General features: G+C 50.0%; 9 protein-coding genes across 9 annotated transcripts; 6 read left to right on the top strand and 3 right to left on the bottom strand.

The window, feature by feature from the left end:
• Positions 1–253: 253 nt before the first annotated feature.
• N7446_009509 (uncharacterized protein) lies at positions 254–1,096 on the top strand (the record flags this gene model as incomplete). The annotated part of the gene is made up of 2 exons (XM_058518254.1): positions 254–474; positions 532–1,096. The coding sequence occupies 2 exons, from the start codon at positions 254–256 to the stop codon at positions 1,094–1,096; spliced, it is 786 nt and encodes a 261-aa protein (XP_058369042.1).
• Positions 1,097–1,452: 356 nt separating this feature from the next.
• On the top strand, positions 1,453–4,520 carry N7446_009508 (Hid1 family protein; the record flags this gene model as incomplete). The annotated part of the gene is made up of 8 exons (XM_058518253.1): positions 1,453–1,548; positions 1,607–2,228; positions 2,282–2,379; positions 2,428–2,670; positions 2,731–3,084; positions 3,134–3,377; positions 3,433–3,938; positions 4,005–4,520. The coding sequence occupies 8 exons, from the start codon at positions 1,453–1,455 to the stop codon at positions 4,518–4,520; spliced, it is 2,679 nt and encodes an 892-aa protein (XP_058369041.1).
• A 383-nt stretch (positions 4,521–4,903) lies between these two features.
• N7446_009507 (uncharacterized protein) lies at positions 4,904–6,127 on the top strand (the record flags this gene model as incomplete). The annotated part of the gene is made up of 6 exons (XM_058518252.1): positions 4,904–5,056; positions 5,143–5,162; positions 5,213–5,244; positions 5,298–5,359; positions 5,405–5,529; positions 5,578–6,127. 6 exons carry the CDS (start codon positions 4,904–4,906, stop codon positions 6,125–6,127), a joined length of 942 nt encoding a protein of 313 aa, XP_058369040.1.
• Positions 6,128–6,346: 219 nt separating this feature from the next.
• N7446_009506 (uncharacterized protein) lies at positions 6,347–6,639 on the bottom strand (the record flags this gene model as incomplete). Its single annotated transcript, XM_058518251.1, has 2 exons — positions 6,347–6,558; positions 6,609–6,639. 2 exons carry the CDS (start codon positions 6,637–6,639, stop codon positions 6,347–6,349), a joined length of 243 nt encoding a protein of 80 aa, XP_058369039.1.
• Positions 6,640–7,207: 568 nt separating this feature from the next.
• Positions 7,208–8,806, top strand: N7446_009505 (H3 histone acetyltransferase RTT109; the record flags this gene model as incomplete). The annotated part of the gene is made up of 1 exon (XM_058518250.1): positions 7,208–8,806. One exon carries the CDS (start codon positions 7,208–7,210, stop codon positions 8,804–8,806), a length of 1,599 nt encoding a protein of 532 aa, XP_058369038.1.
• A 483-nt stretch (positions 8,807–9,289) lies between these two features.
• Positions 9,290–11,067, top strand: N7446_009504 (putative ceramide glucosyltransferase; the record flags this gene model as incomplete). Its single annotated transcript, XM_058518249.1, has 3 exons — positions 9,290–9,429; positions 9,496–10,232; positions 10,301–11,067. The coding sequence occupies 3 exons, from the start codon at positions 9,290–9,292 to the stop codon at positions 11,065–11,067; spliced, it is 1,644 nt and encodes a 547-aa protein (XP_058369037.1).
• Positions 11,068–11,232: 165 nt separating this feature from the next.
• N7446_009503 (ankyrin repeat domain-containing protein) lies at positions 11,233–12,075 on the bottom strand. Its single transcript, XM_058518248.1, has 2 exons — positions 11,822–12,075; positions 11,233–11,737 (listed from the first exon to the last, which is right to left on the bottom strand). Exons 1-2 carry the CDS (start codon positions 12,066–12,068, stop codon positions 11,280–11,282), a joined length of 705 nt encoding a protein of 234 aa, XP_058369036.1. The 5' UTR covers positions 12,069–12,075; the 3' UTR covers positions 11,233–11,279.
• Positions 12,076–12,980: 905 nt separating this feature from the next.
• On the bottom strand, positions 12,981–13,889 carry N7446_009502 (WW domain-containing protein; the record flags this gene model as incomplete). The annotated part of the gene is made up of 1 exon (XM_058518247.1): positions 12,981–13,889. The coding sequence occupies one exon, from the start codon at positions 13,887–13,889 to the stop codon at positions 12,981–12,983; it is 909 nt and encodes a 302-aa protein (XP_058369035.1).
• A 1,751-nt stretch (positions 13,890–15,640) lies between these two features.
• Positions 15,641–17,497, top strand: N7446_009501 (hydrophobin family protein). The gene is made up of 2 exons (XM_058518246.1): positions 15,641–17,032; positions 17,085–17,497. The coding sequence occupies exons 1-2, from the start codon at positions 16,595–16,597 to the stop codon at positions 17,139–17,141; spliced, it is 495 nt and encodes a 164-aa protein (XP_058369034.1). The 5' UTR covers positions 15,641–16,594; the 3' UTR covers positions 17,142–17,497.
• The last annotated feature ends 975 nt before the right edge of the window (positions 17,498–18,472 follow it).

Genomic DNA, 18,472 nt, shown 5'->3' with positions numbered 1-18,472 from the left:
CACTTGGACATCAACATCAACATAACACAACATGGCTTTCTAATTGTCCCAGCTATGTGCATGCCGGACTACTAACTAGCAGTTCCTCGTTTAATTCTCACTCCAGGTAAGTGCTGGCCAATTTCTGTGAAAACCGTGAGTTCTCTCCCTGCCGAAAAAAATACAGTGCTTCAGTAGCTGATCTTAAGCTTCAGTCTCTGTTTCATTTCACCTTTTCTTTTTCCTCTGTGATTTCATCTTCTCGACGCGACAAATGGCGACTCAATCTCTCCCTTCTACTCCCAAAGCAGCGACCCCGCTGGCTCCTACCTCGGAGGGCACTGGAACCCCGGGCAAATGGCGACACCCTATGCTGGCTGAGATCGTCAGACGTCAGAATGCAGCTACATTTGGTGAAAAGAACGTGAAACGGCTGGTCTGGAATGGCGCAGCTTTCATAATGACATGTGCCCTCGGAGGGACCGTCAAAGAGTAGTCAGTGGAAGAGACCCTCGTATCCTGCGCATTCGGTGTTGACAGCCTCTCTTACAGTTCACGTAAAATCTTCGATGCCGGCGATGCTTTCCGCGACTTCTCAATGCTTCTTTGTCAACTTTTCCTCTTTGTCAATATCCTAATGGCGCTCTCTCCTCTCTTCCGACCGAAGGATAACCTCTCTGACATTCCTCTTACTCCCACTCAACGATCACTCCTCGGTCTGGACCCTTCTGCGACGCCGCCTGCGACTCCCGGTACTACCTTTGCCACGCCACCTAGATACCGTCTCTCGACTTCGCGCAAGCCTAGTCCTGCAAGCAGGCAATCCTCCCCCGTGTCTGCGAATGCAAGCTTTTCAGACCGGAGACCCTCCGCAGGTACTCCATACTCTCCTGTTTCGAGCCCCTTACTTTACAAAGCGGTTTCAAATGGAGGTATGGATTCTGGTCGGCGACAGAGCTTTGGTTCATCCTCGTTTGGAGCATCCTCGTTTGGAGAATCGAGTCTCGGTCCGAGTACACCTTCTCCACTTGCCGGTAAGCGCGCGAGCTTGGGGGTGAAGAACAAGTGGTTGTATGAGAGAAGCCGGCGGCTTTCTGCAAGCAATGGTGCGCTTTAATTCTTAGGGTTATAAACAATATTCTCAAATGGGCGCTCGGGTCACGGTCATGGTCATGGTGTCATAGCGATTCATTTTTAGTGTACTACAAGCATACCAAATTCTAAGATTACCAAGTTCTGAAAGTATTCAAGTTCTAAGCATGCACCTAGCTGTGTAAATTGTGGGCACTCTGCAGATCAGCCATCACCCCGTGTTCAGGCCAAGTCCCGCGCCCGCAAGATTGGGACCGCCAACCATCTCCAGCACTTGACAATACATCCGGCACCCTTCCCTGGCAAGCTACCCCCTCGACATTTACTGCACTCAACTCTGCATGAAGCTCACGACGGCGTGATTAGTTCTTGTCTTGCGTCATGGGGGCTTCGGAGTCCAAGCTTGTCTTCAAACAGGGCATCTTCCGCCTCTCCGAGGAACAGGAGATCCCCGCAGACGACCCCTACTGGGCCAGAGTATGTGAAGATAACCTGAAATCTTCTCCAGGGACATGGGAGCTAACTATATCAAAAGTTCTGGGAGCTTCCTGAATCAACCGAAGACGTCTTCAGCCTCTTTACGCCGGCTGACATACGGCGAACTCGCGATCATGCCTTAGCCAACTTTGAAACACTACTGCTCGCCGTGACCTCGCGATTAAACGTCTTGAGAAATCATCCCTCGTTTCCCGACCCCGATCTTGCTCCCGAGCGTGATGTCCTCAACTGTGTCCGCGTCCTCACTCGTCTCCTCCCCTATGTTTACGAGGCCGAGCACCTGGAGGAATGGGAGGACAAGTTTTTCTGGGCGCGCCGAAAGCGAATGACCCGGCAAGCACAGATATCTGGAGAGGTTCTCTTTGATGACGAACAACCTGAAGACGAGCAAGATCCGACGTCACCACGCGAGGCGGACTATGAGGAGACGAAGCCTCTCGCAGAGGAGTTGATAGACACATTGGTAGACCTGCTCTTTTTTGCCGACTTTACCATTCCCCGGCTTCCGAGTGCCAAGGGCAAGGTCTCATATTCAATCTGGCAGAGTGGTGTTGGCTGCAACACAGCAATGGGGTCCAACAAACAATTGGAGAGCAACCGGTGCGAGATTCTTCGCCTCATGCTTACGCTGACTGGAAAGGCCATGTATTTGCCATCAAGTAAGTTTGGCCATCATATATAAGGAGATTGCAATACTTATTAACTGTTCTAGATACATTACCTGTGCAAGGCGTCAAGGCCATTACCTACATCACAACTTGCCAGGATAAGCAGGCTGTTTTGACTGTTCTCTGTTCTCTTTTGAACACGGTACGTTGACCTCACTCGATGATCCGAATAATACTCACTCAAAAACAGGCTATGAAGTATAACCCCGCATCGTGGAGAGTCCCATACGACCATGTTGTTTGGAAGGATCCCAGGCAAATTTTGGTGATATATTGCGTGCAACTTCTCCTTGTTCTTTTGCTTTATCCTATTCCTGAGGATGGCCGTGGAGCACCACCGAAGAACTATTATCGCCATTACTTTGGTCGACTACATAGACCCCAAGACTTCCAGTTCCTTGTGGACGGCATGACAAGGATTCTGAACCAACCTGTAATTATCTCACCAGCTACCCATTCCTCTCAATTCTGGTTAACTAACCCATTTATACAGATGCAAGCCACTGCCTCATATCTTCCTGGTAGTCAAAAGTCGGCAAAATGGGCACCGGAAATGCTGGTCCTTTTCTGGGAGACCCTCCAGTGCAACAAGAGATTCCGGTCTTTTATTATCGATTCCAATCGCTCTCATGACTTCCTAGTTTTGTGCATATTCTATGCGATGGAGTATAGGATGGATCCTTCCAAGCAAGGAGTGGTTCGAATGTGCATTTTCATCCTTCAGACAATGAGCGCAGAACAGACTTTTGGAAAGAGTCTCAACAACAAATTCGAGGCACAAGAAACTCTACCGCAGTCAATTCGATTGTTGAATTTCCGAGGCTCATACGCCGACTTTTTGATCATGGTAGGTCTTTCGTTGATACGAGCAAAATATCAAAAACTAACTGCGGCAGTCAATTCATACCCTGATAACGACGAGCAAAGGCAATCTGGACACTGTCTACCCTGCCCTGCTGATCATTCTTAACAACATCGCTCCTTATGTTGAACACATTTCCCCGAGCGCTTGCTCGAAGGTCATTCAACTCTTTTCGTCTATGTCTGCGCCCAGCTTCTTATTGGCGAACGAGACAAATCATACTCTTCTTGCGTCGTTGCTCGATTTCATTAACATCGTGCTCGAACATAAATTCACTGGTTAGTCTCTTGTCCATCTCAGCCAACCATCTGGAGCCTTATTGACATTTTGTAGACAACCCATACCTCGTCTACGCGATATTGAAGTACAAGCAGCGCTTTGAAGCTGTGCGGGCTTTTACTCTCGAAAGTGGCCAACAAGAGATTGAACGACAAAACGAGAAGAGGAAAGCTTCAAGTTCTTCCGACGCGTCTGTCAGTCCAACACTTTCACAGTCAGAGGAAGATCTCCACACTCCATCCGGTGCGCGGTCACCATTGACTCGGATTCCCGAGGAGAACAGCCCATTTGCTATTGGTGGCGATGACTCTGACGATGAGAGGGAAGGAGAACACACTCCGTCCCAAACGCCCTCGGCTCAAACATCACGGAGAGCCTCAATGGCCTCCACCATCGATGAGAACGGATCACAGCAAGTACGAGGGATGTCCGAGAAGGCACGAGGAAAGAAGCCTGCTGGCAAGCCTTCCTTCTCCCGGCAGAACAGCATGACCAGTCAGACAAGCATTTCTGCTTTGTTCTCTGCTTCTGCAAGTGGCTTTACTCCGACTGTCCATTGGGTAAGTTCATACAAACATATCGCCTCCCTATGAAATAACATTCTCGATATTGACACTATCTCCCAGCTCGAATCGTGGTTGCCCGAGCTGCCTTTGCATACGATCCTCACCATCATCGCCGCAATCGCACCCCACATCCCTGATTCAGCTCTTCAAAGTACAGCAAGCCCAGAGGCCCGTACACTAATTCACAACCTCCCATCATTCGCCGAGGAACCTGAGGTCAGGGGTATAATCTCGGAACCAACCCCCGTGCGCGCGCAGTCATTCGAGTGGACCGCCCTTTCCATGGGCTGGTATGAATCGTTGCTCTGGGGCTTCATTTTCTCCAGCGAGATGGTCGTTGGTTCTGCTGGTGGTGGAACACCAGGCAGTGTTGGTGTCTGGAACGGCACCGGAATCCGCCTGTTCCGCGTTCAGGAGGCAGCCGCCCAAGGCCCTACATTGCTTGCACCAAAGGGTGCAGTTGATGCTGTCGGGAGCAACCTAGTTCAGCGCATTGGGAATCTGAGCCTTCGGGGTCGTAACTCCATCTCTCAAGAGTCTGGAGGTGCCTCTTCACCGAGTGTGCGAGAGGTCTAAGGTTATACATTCATGACGTACATAGCATTCATTCTCACGATATGACCTTTCATCGATAATCTCGGGCTTCCTCATGCAATCCGTAGATGCGTGACTCGCCCGTGGTTTCATGTCTTTTTAGCACACGTTTTAGCCGTCGCGCCCGAATACCATGCGTGTATATTTTTGACTAGACACTTCAGTAAGGAAAACAAAGTAGAATTGATGTCGCTTTGACTTGTTGAGTGGCGTACAACCCAAGACCTCGTTGAGGAACACGTGCACGAGATCAGCGTTCCGATTGCCGTAAGAATTCAATCTCGCTCAACTATCCTTCAACTGTGATACCTCGGCCGTGTCGTATCATTTATGAACATTTGCAAAGAGTAATGCTCTCTGTCCTCATGCTGTTCCTCACCGGCATTGTTGTGGCTCTGGTCGCGGGGCCGGTCCCTGCCATTGGGGCGATCACCTCCAGCCTGCAGAGCATCTTGAAGAACACCCACGGCAGCAACGAATATGAATATCCAACTGACCTAACTAGGAATCTTCTGCCAGTAAGTAACTATCTCAATTGACACGTCGGTGGTCAATTGTCTCGATTTGAAAGGTCAATGTTGTTGACCTTGGGGCGGATGTTTAGATTCCTGTTCATTCTCATAAGTACGGAATTGCCTAATGTCCAATTGACCAAATTCTAACTTAAAGAACAGCGACTACTGGCGCGATGAGCCTTTCTACACTGGTAGGCGTGTCCGGTCACTCAGTCTTGCTTGCTCTTAGCTCATCACCTACCAGGTCTGTCTCATGGTTGTACATCCACTGAAGCTGATGTCTGGCTTTATAATGGCACCCTTTATGTATGCAATCCAATGTAGTTTGCATTTACATGCTGATTGCAACAGGTCGGGCATGATCAATCCGCCTTGACGGAGGAGCGAACTCTCGAATCCTTGTATATCAATCCAATCCTAGATGTTCTCGAGCGCCAGAACCCGGAGAGCCCGTTTTTGACATCGCCAACTAAGAAGTGAGTTTTTGACCTTGATTTATCTACTCATTACTAACATTCTGTCAGCGGCGTTTGGGATACTGTTCCCGATCAAACCCTCTACTTCTTCATCGATGTGAAGACCTCTGGCCACGAGACTTTCAATGCAGTCATCGCTGCTCTCGAGCCTCTACGAGCCAAGGGCTACCTTACCACCGTCAAAGATGGCAAGGCTGTTACCAAAGGAGCCGTCACTATCATTGGCACTGGAGAGACACCGTTAGATATGGTTGCACCAGTGAAAGATCGAGATTACTTTTTTGATGCACCGCTAGCAGACCTAAACGACCCCAAATATGCCGATATTACTGGAGTCGTCTCGCCAGTCGCTTCGACCGACTTCGACAAGGCCGTCGGCAAGATCACTGTCGACACGGACCCGATCCTAACCGAGGACCAACTCAAGGCTCTCCGAGCTCAAATCGCTACTGCAAACGAGCGCGGGATTGGTGCTAGGTACTGGAACACGCCGTACTTCCCGATCCGGAAGCGCAATCTTGTCTGGAGGACACTACTACGCGAGGGGGTTATCCTGCTTAACGCCGATGACCTGGATGCTGTGACGGCCTATTTTTAAACGGGCTTGAATGACATCAGAATCGGCTGTATCATCTTACACTGCATCCCACGTGGCATACACTTGATATTTAGGTTTTATGGCGTCGGTCAGACATGAAAGCATAGAGTTAATTCTAGTTCTGTGGCGTATTGAATGAACTTCCATTCCTCCGTCAATGTGATATCTGTCTGCTGGCATCTCGTCTCCCGTTGCAAGTGTCCTGGGAAGAGCTCTTGCTTAAGAGCAAATCCTTATGCACTTCGCAGGCAGGAGCGGCACTTGTGGAGATAGTTTTTGCCGTCGATATGCGTAACCTGGACGTCCAGGGCAGCGCTCATCCTCGGAGTGCATGTGTCGACGACATTTGATAAACTCGCCTCTGGTGGAGTGACCGCAGGCGTAACGGATCTGCACCTGGGTGCAGTAATCCAGGATGTTGGACTCAGGAACTGGCATGTATAAGTAGCGCGTCTGCAGGGTAGCAGTTAGGTATTCTTACCGGGGATGTCTTCGTAGATTTTGTAAGGCATCAGCGCCGGATGTAGGGTCACGTTGCTCAAAACTCTGTGCCACCTTGTATTAGTACCGTTGAAGCCTTTTTCATGTACCATTATCTCTTGGTCTGAAACTTCTACTCGCTGTTTGGTATCTGCTTACTCTTTACTGGTCTTGGCTGGTGTAGCTGTAGATGTGGAGAACCATATGTTGGCTTGCGGCTAGAATGGTGGATGGGAATAGAAACAGAAAGTCCAGAGTAAAAGGGATGTTTGTTGGCATAGCGTGTCACAGCCAGATGCCTTATATATTGGTCCTGGGCGAATTTGCCATATTCAGGGCAACTTCAAAGACTTCCATGTTTGTTCACTACACCCGTATCATTCAGATCAAAGTACTCAAGTACCTAGTACTCCTGCTCAATCTCTAAAGCTCATAGTTGCCACTTACATCGTTTCATAGCCCAATATTGACACAGCAAGAGTACTCCATAGATATACTGAAAGTCCCTGGCACGTGATCTTCCCAGGGCGTTCAGTTGCAGGCTCCGCAGTTCTTCTCCTCTCAACACCAATTCAACGATTCTCATTGGATGAACAGGAAATGGTTTCAGATCTGGCAGATCTCTTGGCTAAGGTGCTCCCCACCGGGGTTGAGATCACCGTTCGACATGTCTCCTCAACACCGACCCCATGCGAAGCTCTCTTCGCAGCTGCCCCAGGCCAAGCCTCCGAGCCAACATTCTGCGAAAATCACTTCCTCTCTGTGTCAATTGACTCCAAGGATGGAGGGGAAATCATCATTTTCGGCATGGAGGTGATGGTCTATAACACGGCCCACCTAACCACCATCTTTGTCTCAAAAGCCGATTCGACAGGCCTCCTGTATCTACTAAAACTGCCGCGCAAGGTCTCAGTCCTGAGACTGGTTTCAAACACGTTTCTCTCATACCTAGCCCAAACGCGGCAACGGCCCGGGGTGCGTCTAGTTGTGTCGCTGTTCGCCCGCGCCCAGAATCAGTACCTGTTCCCGGGCAGTATCGAAAATGCCGGAAAGCACGTCCTGGATGATCGGGGCCTGATCAAATGGTGGTGTCGCGCCGTAGACCCGATCCTGCGCGAGCATGAGCCTGAGTCTGCCCTTCAAGAGACAAAGACGATGGACCAAGCCGTCGAGGCGGCCAAGGCATCTGCCACCGCGTATTTGATCGTCCCAAGCTGCGATCGCTTCGAAACGCGCAATTTTTTCCCGCCTACGTCTAAATCCGACGCGCAGGACCGACCGCGGTGGCTCAATAGCTACCCGTTGAAACAGCTATACCACGATCCCTCGGCTCCTCCCCGATGTTTGGTTCCCCGTTTCCCTGATGACCCCAAGACTCGCTTCCTAATTGATCTTGACGGCGAGCTTCCCGAGCAGGAGGAAGGCCAGCCTGCTCCTCCTAATGACGGAAGATGGCGGAGTGTCAGATCCCTGGAACAGTTCTGGGAGATGATGTCTTTCCGCCAGGAGTGCTCTGCTGGACGTCTGGTTGGCTTCTTATGGCTAGTTATCAACCCTCCCGGTCTGATGAACTCGACTTCGATGGAAAGCCGGACACGTGCCACTGAGACTGGTCAAATCCCCAATGGATCGGAGGTGCCTGCGGCCACTAAAGAGGATAAATCACAAACCGATCCCAGCAAGACCGAAGCACTGGATACATCAGCACCGGCAGCAGATGACAAACCTGCCGCAGCTTCCATTGAACTTCCCCGAGATGAAGCATCAAACGATATCAACCCCTTCGACTGGCCAGAGGCCGGGCGTGGACACGTTGTCCTCAGCGAAGCAGACTACAAAAAGATGATGGACTCCATTCTAGATCATTTCTATGACGAGAAAGAAGTCGTCGCTAGCACAAAAACATACATCGACCAGGTTGCTTCGCTCGCAGACGAGCTTACATGGGGGAAGAAGGTCGTCGGCAGCAACACCGCTAGTAGTGATTTACCTCAGCCAGCAGAAGGCAACGCCGGCAGCAACAATGTCCTCGACCTCGGATTAATTCGCAAGCGCAAGAAGTCCCAAGGTGAAGGTAGCACTCCCGCTGTCAATAGCCAAGAACCCAGCGGATCAAGCGACACGTTCCCAGCTCCATCGCAAGTGGCTCATGTGAATGTGCTCAACGCGAGTTTGGTTCGTAAGAAGAAGAAAACTTGATACATGGGCTGGTTGTTCTTTTGTCGGGATGTGTTTTTTGGAGTTTTGGGGGAATACTGCCCTGTCTTTTCTTGTTATACAGTACTCGGCATAAAATTAGTACGAGCAGCATCATTGGATTGCATAGAATTGCTCATTTCCGGGACATCCGAGTAAACGATGCATTTTGATATTTATAGTAGCTCGGGCGTAAGCAAGGTCCGATACAGCTCTGCTAACAGCTTGGATTCACGGATTGTCCCGTCAAGGCCACTCAGAAGATGCATTCCTTCATTTAGAGGTTCAAATTAGTACAGGATGACAGCAATAATCGAATATACATGAGTTGCTGTTGACTGCAGTACATATCGTTATATGCGGGTCAGCTCATGGGGCGGTACAGCCCAATCCACCGCCAAAATGAAATCCACCTGCATTTCTTCCCACTTCTTTTCCTCTACTCCGTAGAATGTCCTCATTGCCTATGTTGTCGCCTTCAATCCCATGCTAAAGCCTACATCCTCGTCCCTCTTCTCCTTCCGGTCCGCTGATGGCGCCCTATCTGTGCCCGTCGCGGCGAGCTGGATTGCTCTGATCTGGTACACAGTCGTGCAACTAGTATGCGCCTTGGGATATTTCCAAATGTACGACCAAACCTGATACCCGCGATCAGTATGAGCATGCGACTAACCTGAATCCTTGCCCGCCAGATGGAGATATTTCTCGCGACAGCCACACCGGTCCCGTCTAGCAAACGCCGCCGACGCACCGCACGTCACCGCCATCCGGCCAGTCAAGGGTCTCGAACCACACCTCTATGACTGCCTCGCTGCCACCTTCCGCCAGGACTATCCGCGCGACAAGCTGACCATCTGTCTCTGCGTATCGACACGAGACGATCCCGCCTACCCCACGTTGCGCAAGCTCATCACCGACTTCCCGTATGTCGACGCGCGTGTCTTCGTCGAAGAGGAGGATCCGCTGTTGCAGCAGGATGGAACCAATACTTATACGCTAGGCCCGAATCCCAAGATCCGGAATATGAGCCGTGCATACCGCGAGGCTAAGGGCGACATCATCTGGATCATCGACTGTAATGTCTGGGTTGGGAAGGGTGTTTGCGGCCGGATGGTGGATCGACTGTGCGGGACTGGAGCGATGCCGGGCAAGAAATACAAGTTCGTGCATCACCTGCCTGTGGCTGTGGATGTTACGGGGGAGAGTAATTTGCTTGAAGAGCGGCAAGCGCTTTTGGATGCTAACCGCCAGGCCTCGGATGCGGATGCGGACGTTGCCGCTGCCGTTATGCCCTCTGTTCGTCCGGAGGATGGGCCGGCGGCCATGATTGCGACGGGAGGTGGTCGGCTGGAAGAGCTGTTCCTATCCTCTGCTCATGCAAAGATGTACACGGCTATCAACACCGTTCTTGTTGCGCCTTGCATTGTGGGTAAATCTAACATGTTTCGCCGGTCCCATCTCGACTATCTCACTGGTCCGTCGCTTTCAAACCCCCAGGCACGCCATGCCGGTATCGACTTTTTTCGGAAAACATTTGCGAAGACCACCTGATCGGTGATCTTCTTTGGAAAAAGAAAGTGCAGGAAGAGAAAGAGCTCGGTGAACGTTGGGGCAAGCATGCCATGGTCTTTGGTGATCTGGCAGTCCAGCCGGTTGCGAACATGAGTGTGCCGGCATACATCGCCCGCCGAGTCCGGTGGCTGCGTGTCCGCAAGTTCACCGTTCTCCTCGCTACACTTGTCGAGCCTGGCACCGAGTCATTCCTATGCTCGATCTATGGCGCTTGGGGCATCACAGCTGCACTGGCACCGCATCTTGAGCAGAAAGGTGTGCAGTGGGCATCCAGTCTGGGAACCTGGGCTGCATTCTTTGCATTCTTCGTCTTCAGTATGATTTGCTGGATCCTGGTTGACTGGACGCTGTACGTCAAGCTGCACTCCGCAAAGGCTATTGAGATGGACGAGGGTACCCCAACTTTCACACGGCCCCAACGTTACCGGTCATCCCAGACTACACGTCGACCATTCATGCAATGGTTTGCTGCCTGGCTCGGTCGTGAAGTGCTGGCCCTGCCCATCTGGGTCATGGCTGTGTACGGCGGTGTGACAGTCGTCTGGCGAGACCGGCGCTTCAAGGTCGGCTTTGATGCAAAAGTACGCGAGATCGATCCTGCTGCCGCAATGCCTTCCTCTAGTGCAACCAACGCGCACTCTGTTCCAGCCCAACGTCCCGGTAGCAAAGCCGGCAAAGTCCGAAGCGATTGATGTGTATACGAGCCCATATGAACCTTATGTATACTAGAGTAGCATTTCGAGCCATGCATAGCCTTGCAATGTGACATTATGACAAAGTGATAAAAAAAATCAAAATGTATGAATATTGACAATAACAAAAAAATAATCCACAAGAATACCCATATCTTCAAATCTATGCTAACTTTTCCCCATCATTTCCAATCATATTAAAAAGACAAACCTCAAGCAGACGCACTACCCTCACCAGAACCCTCAGTAGCACCCTTCTCAAGACTAGCAGCAACATCCGAAGCAAGCAACCACTCAACAACCTGTCTGCCCGCAGACATCTCCCCAGCACCCTTATCCTCGCCCTCGCCCTCACCTTCACCAATAGTCATCTCAATCTCCTGCGTCTCGTCATTCTTATCCTGACCTTCACCTTCGTCCTCACCCTGAGCATCGTTCTCAAGAGCCTCCCAAGCCTTCCGCTCAGCAAGGAAAACAGCATCATGACCAGCATCATTCTTAACAGTAAGATCAGCACCAGCGCCAACAAGAGCCTTGACACATTCCAAGTGCGTGTTCAGTGCAGCCCAGTGCAGAGGCGTGTTGCCGGAGTAGTTACGGTGGTTGACAAGTGCCGTGCGCTGCGCACCGTCTGCGGCAGAGAGTTTTTGGAGAAGGGCGTTGAGGATTTCTGGGGGCGGGGGTTAGAATGACATTTAGATATAAGGTATGATATATATGATGGGATGATGGTAAGAGTCGAACATGAACATACCGATGTTTCCATTAGCAGCAGGGAAGTGCAGCACGCAAGACCCTGAGCCGCCCTCGCTCTGCTCTGCGAGGTCGATGGCTGAGGCAACGATCTGGGACTCGTTGCAGCTGTGCTGGCTGGCTAGATTGGCTACATCCTCGTTCAGGGCTTCGAGGTCGCCGGCGCGGGCGTCGTAGATGAGGTCATCGATTGCCTCGGCTGAAAGGGTGATTGGCACTGAGGGCTTTGATGTTGTTGAGGTAGACATGATGTGTGGTTGGATCCTTTTTCTTTGCTTTGGTGGGGTTGTTTTTGATATCCCGCTTTTTTGGATGATCAACTTTGATTCTTCTCTTGGAAATGAGCTTGGGGTTCTAACCTCTTTCAGGTTCTGTAATGAGAGCTAGTTGGTTGCTGAATTTGGTGTTTTCTGCTCCGATGCCAGATGCAGATTTTATGTAGCTAGTGGGGTGTCAGTATGGCACTTTGTCATAATTGCAAGACAACAAGAAGAAGTTGAGTAGGAGTCTTTGCAAAAGAACAAAATTCACCGATCTCACGGCTTTCGGGCTGCATGATAGTCTCCCCCGCAAGATCTTCATGCAATCCCTTTCTTGATAAGGGCATCGATCTCAAGCGGAACAAATTCAAGCCACAAAAGTGCATCAAGAGTTCGAGGGCTTTCCCCGCCACAAATTTGCATTCAAAATGCATAGGGAATGTTCAATCTCACCTTTGCTTTTTAGTTTCTTGCTTTTGAATGTGGTCTATGCCAGCCGCAAATGTAGTGATCGCCGCAAAAAAAAAGAAATGATATCGCGGTCATGTGACTGATAGTGGGGACCAACGGGCATATAAACTACGAGTATGCGGCGTGGTTCAGACATTAAGTGTGAATAGTAGAGATTCAAGTGTGGTCGTCTCAATCCGAGGTGATCATATTGATACATAGTACATAGTACAGAAAATTGCTCAATCGTGGAGTCCAGACAAATTGCCTCTATCCACATGCAAGGCAAAACGCCTAGAGAAAACACAAGCAAGGGTAAGCTCAAACGCCCCGAGTCCCACATCCAGTGGGATGGTATCAAAAAGCTCCAAAATGGCAATATGCGACAAGCAACAATGAGAAGGTACAACAAACAACCCCACCATAATCAAACAACGAGTCGGGGGCCTCCTAGTCCCTCAACCAGGCACGCCGTTTCTCCTCTTTCTTTTCGCGGCGTTTTTCCTTGAACTGCTTCAGCTCTGCTTTTGTCAACTTCCTGGCGCTACGCTCCGCCCGCAAACTGCGGCCGTCGTGACTGTTCGCTGCAGCATCGACGTCAAAGAAAGCATTCATCTGTCGCCGAGACTTGTTTTCGTCATTGTGGTTCTCAGGGTTGATTCCTTCCGCTTGCCATCTACCGGTGAAGCGGTTAAATGCTCCAGTTGCGGCGTATGCGGCGGCCGCATCCTGGCCTGCGGCAGTTGACTCGGGCTCATGTTCTTCATACTGCTGCGCGTATGGTGCGGTTGGGTCGTAGTCACCGTGGATGGCGGGGTTGTATCCACCAAGTACGGGTGCCTTTCGGGGTGCTTCCTCCTGACTCGTTTCTTCTGTGCCTGGTGCCGCAGGGACAGAAGCCTGGGGCACACGGGGGTTATCCCACTGCGAAATTCCGGTAAAACGGTTGTAGAAATAGTATTTTTGCGCGATGTGATCCCAGGCGGGTTCCCATCCATCATCCTCAGGCTTCGCTGGTGGGGCCTCGTCTGGCAGTGGTGGAGGGACTTCATCAGGCAATGGCGGCGCAGCTGCATCGTCCTTTTCGGCTATTTCGCTTAATTCTGAATGTTGCGTATCTTTTTCTGGCTGTTCTGTCACGGATTTTGGATCTCGTTTCTCGTTCACTTGCTTGCTTTGGTTGGTGTCATGTTTCTCTTCCGTCGAAGCTTGCGGCGATGTGGGTGGGGGGAGCTCCCTGCGCGCTCTGGAATAGCTGACGCGGGGTCTTCTAATGGGGCTGATGGGGCTGACATGGCGGTTAGCACGGGGCCTGTTTTGTATGCAATTGGAGGCGAGGATGATGATGAAGCAATGCATTGAATTCGCGCATTTTGCCTGTCGAAATGAGTCGAGATTCAACTTCACCGCCTCGCTACGGTCGCCACAGCGGCGAAAGTACGCTATTGGCGGCCCCCACTCTTATAGATCCAGGTCAACATCTTCTATCAATGTTCCTAGTTATTCCAGCACAGAATATCCTAACATCTAGTAAATCCTAGCTAGTACATTATTGTATCATACTGGTGGATAGACATAGACACGTCAATAGCTATGTATTCGATGGGCGGTTAATATGAATATATTGTGTGGCGAGCATGTCTCGCGACAACTTGACAAAGGCATGCTACAATTGTTTTTTCTCTTTAATATCCGGGACTCTTATGGGATGGAATCCCTACATGGGTATCCTAGCTTCAGGTTCATACCTTAATTTAGTGTGGGACAATCTAGGGTATTTATCCCGTATACGTTATTTAATTGGACATTTTGTATGTGCCACCCGCTACTGAATAAGCGGAACTGTAGGTTGCTAGATTAATACCAAAGGTAGGTGATACCTTGGCATATATAACTTCGCTATATTCAATACTCAAGACGCTACAGTTGTGAGAGCTACTAGCGCACATAAAATAATGATTGCTCTTGATACTCATGTGCTGATAAAGGGTAATGGGCTTAGAGGAACCGGTACTAATGAGATCTCGGCCGTCCGAAAGTAGGGACGTGTGCATGGCCAATTATGCCCGCAAGGGTCTTCTCCCAGTAAGATCTAGCGGACTAAATCTACGGGATGCAAACTGGTGTAAACAGGAGTTGAGCTTCCTATTTGAGATCATAGATATTCTGACTGCGAGCATCAGGTAGAGAGGCGATCACATAAGCCCTAACTAGTCTGATAACTGTAAATATTCGATTAAGGTATCTTATGATAAATCATTGCGATATGACGGAGTATGTTCGCGGGGGGTAGACCGTATTCTTGAAATTAAAGTTCTTTGGTTGTTGGTGTCTGAAATATATGTTAACCATGGTCGAGTTACACAGCATATACCAACTACAATCTATGAAACAACCCTGTACCTGTTCAGCAAACAAAAAATTCCTGACACAGTAGATGTTGCAATATCATACAACAGTACTCATTAATGCCATAAGAAGTGCTATATGCTCATCTCTTACATGGCGATCCCAGATGAGACTTATCTTGGAGCACCGTTCCCTCCGGACTCCCTAAATTCTTGCGTATAAAACCATCGGAGGTAGAGACAATAGAGACTAGACCGAATTGATGTTTATTTACACTCTACAAGTTCGATAAGTAATCTCTACGTAAGAGCATTCGAGTTGTCGATGAATTGCTTCGCCAGTATGACCTCATCTCTACATTGCCTATAGATCTACTTCACCGAATCAGACAACCAAATCAGGGGGATATCTTAAAACATTCTTTGTTAGTCTAATTCAAAACACTTAGCTACGCAAGGCAGAACGTTGCAGTAAGATCTACGAAATGCTGTTGCAAGGATGAAATGACGGTCAAAGAATCTACAAGGGCCAGTCTAGTACTAAAATTGTGATGTGCACTTGGATTCTGTAGAATCCGAATCATTCCATTCGAATTACTAAGTGCCTGATCTGATAATCGAGTTGAGACTTAATGTAATGAGCAAGAATTGTACACAGCATAGGGCAAAGGGGTACGGAACTATCGAGGGAGATATAGGCAAACACTGCAAACCGCAACAAACCCCGTGAGACGCCAGGGATTACTTCACTGTAACCACCGACGACATTATCGGAGAAAACAGTCCATTCCCCAATCGGAGGCTAAGGGCCCATGGGGCCAAGAGTGTTTACCGTTACGATGTCTAATTCTTCATAGCTGGAAGGCCCCCGAAACAATGAAGGGAGTGTCTCGACTCCCTGTGTACGGGCTTACTGCCCGAGGTGCAGCGGGCGCCCTTGCAGATAAGAGCCACACTCCACCATTTGGGCGGAATCCTAGTGGTCCTGGATAGGATCAGGTGTTGGCCATGAGCTAATGATGCGGAGCATGCCATAGTGCTCGAGGAGAGAGACCAAGCCAACCAAGGAGGGCGAGGAAAGCCCCTGTGTGGCTGGGAAATGAGACCCTCAGGTACAAGGGCCCTGTGACCCACTGAGCTTAAGCTTACTTTGGCCAGTATTACGTGGTATGAATGCGCAAAAGGATAGTGAAATGATTCATGCCTGTTTCTAGGGTCTATACCCGCAAATAACATTGGCAAAAGGATCAACAAACAACAAATTGGGCGAATTGTGGGCACTCTACGAGCCTGGGCCGACAGAGCAAATGAGCCGGGGCCAAAGAATGCCAGGGCAATCCGGTAGTCGCGTGAAGTGAAGTCCTACGATGGGGCAGATCCATACCAGAAGCCTAGTAGGGACCGCTCGTTGGCCTACAAGGCCTACACAGCGAAGCGATCGTCACCTCCCTTTCCCTTCTAGTCGCATTCCGGAGCCATACTGGAGATGACTCTGATCAAGGAAGCAACAATTTGGCCTTGGGACATAGGGAGAGAGGGACTCTCAGACCCTCCTACCAAATCTATAAAGACGAGGTCATTCAACGTGCTCAGTTTCTTTTCTGTCCATCCGAATCACACTTTCTTTCAAACTTTCCTTCTCTTGAAGCAGTCTTTTCTTGCCTTCAATCTTTTACTCCGAGTCTTCTCTCGTTTAAATCCAAATCCACTGTCACAATGCAGTTCACTATCTCCGCCGTCTTGGCCCTCGCCGCCACTGTCGCTGCTCTTCCTCCCGTCGGACCATCCTCCGCTGGTGGTGAGGGCAACGCCAACGGTGTCGCCAACAAGGGGAACACCAACGTCCGCTTCCCTGTCCCTGATGACATGACTGTCAAGCAGGCTCAGGCCAAGTGTGGTGACCAGGCCCAGCTCTCTTGCTGCAACAAGGCCACCTACGCCGGTGACACCACCGATGTCAACTCTGGCATGCTCGGCGGCACCCTCAGCAACCTCATCGGCTCTGGCTCCGGTGCTGACGGTCTCGGTCTCTTCGACCAGTGCTCCAAGCTCGACCTCCAGATCCCTATCCTTATTGCCGTCCCCATCCAGGACCTCATCAACCAGAAGTGCAAGCAGAACATTGCCTGTTGCCAGAACTCCCCCTCCAGCGCCGTGAGTACCATCAAACTTGGGAACATTGATACAAAGCTAACATCGTGCCCAGAACTCCGACCTCATCGGGCTCGGCCTGCCCTGCGTTGCCCTTGGCTCCATCCTCTAAGCGTTTCCCTGTGCTTTCTCGCACTATGCAAGATGCGCTGGTCCCTTTGCCAGCCCTCTGGGCCTTTGGCTCCTGGGTTTCGGCATGAGCGACGATGTGAACTGTTATAGATCTCGGGGATGGAAAGCAGGCTTTGGCTTTTGTTCGATTAGTTAGATGCCTGTTTATCGCGCCGTCCGTGTATCATTAATCGTGTCGTGTGGCACCCCTCGGAGAAGAAAGACTGTTTTTGCGTTATCGCTCCTGTTTTTGGCATGGTGCTTTCTGTTTCTTGCTTTTGTGCTTTGGAACCCTTTCGAGCTGCTGTCTCGACTTGGCGTCTTTCGCATATATAGTTTTAATTTATTAGACTCGCTGCATTTCTTTTTTATCCGACTGCCTCTTGTAGATCCGTGGATTCTATTGTATCTCACACTTCACCTCAGTGGTTCGCCTCAACCCTTCCCTTTCACTACTATATTCATCTTTACCCCCTTATTGGTCTCAAACCAGCCATGAATGTCACTGTCTTCCTCATTATTGAACTTTCTAGCATAGAACCTAAAGGAGTAGATCCCTTAATGGTCTGCCCCATTCTGTCAAACTTGTGAAGTCAAGTCTTCTCTCAATCCTCCGACGTAATCTAAGATTCTCAACTACCATCCCTTCCTTTTTGTGTAGTACTACCTAGCAGGAAACTTTTATTGTGTTCAGAACCATCTCATTACCAAATCCACAAAACCAAAATGACAAGGCTATACACATAACCCTAAACCAACAAAGGAAATCAAAGTATCAACAACCTCAGAAAGGCCTTCCCATCGCACTCCCATCCCAAAACCCATTCCTCCTCTTCCCCCTTGACCCCAAATGAGCCTCTAACCACTTAGGCGAAGCCGATGCAGGACTCTTCCTAGACTTAAACGAAAGCGACGAGCGCGGGCTATTCAATCCACAATGCTTCATCAGTAAACACTTCATCGACCTCCTCCTTTCCTTCTTCTCTTTGACATTGCTATTCTCACATTTCCCCAGAGAAACCACATCTACATCCTTCTCAACATCCGTCGAAGACTCAGACGGACAATCCTCCCCACCCATCTCACCCACCCTCCTACTAGGATTATGTATCTTCTTCCTAGTCCCAGTCTCCAACGGCTCCGCCAATTTTCTCGGCTCAAACGAACCCTGAGACATATCCAATTTAAAAACCGGGTATTCAGGCCTCGAAAGCGCCCCCGCAGCTCGATCATCCGTCGGCGAGGTAGCCGTGGACGTGGGCGTAGTATGCGATGCATCGAATAGCGTGCGGATTTGCATTCTGTTTACTGGGGATTCGGATGGCAGGACTG

The sequence above is a fragment of the Penicillium canescens genome (assembly GCF_028828765.1).
Source record: "Penicillium canescens strain IBT 15451 chromosome Unknown utg000006l_segment0_segment0, whole genome shotgun sequence".
Taxonomy (NCBI): domain Eukaryota; kingdom Fungi; phylum Ascomycota; class Eurotiomycetes; order Eurotiales; family Aspergillaceae; genus Penicillium; species Penicillium canescens.
This window is presented reverse-complemented; position numbering and strand designations above follow the sequence as displayed.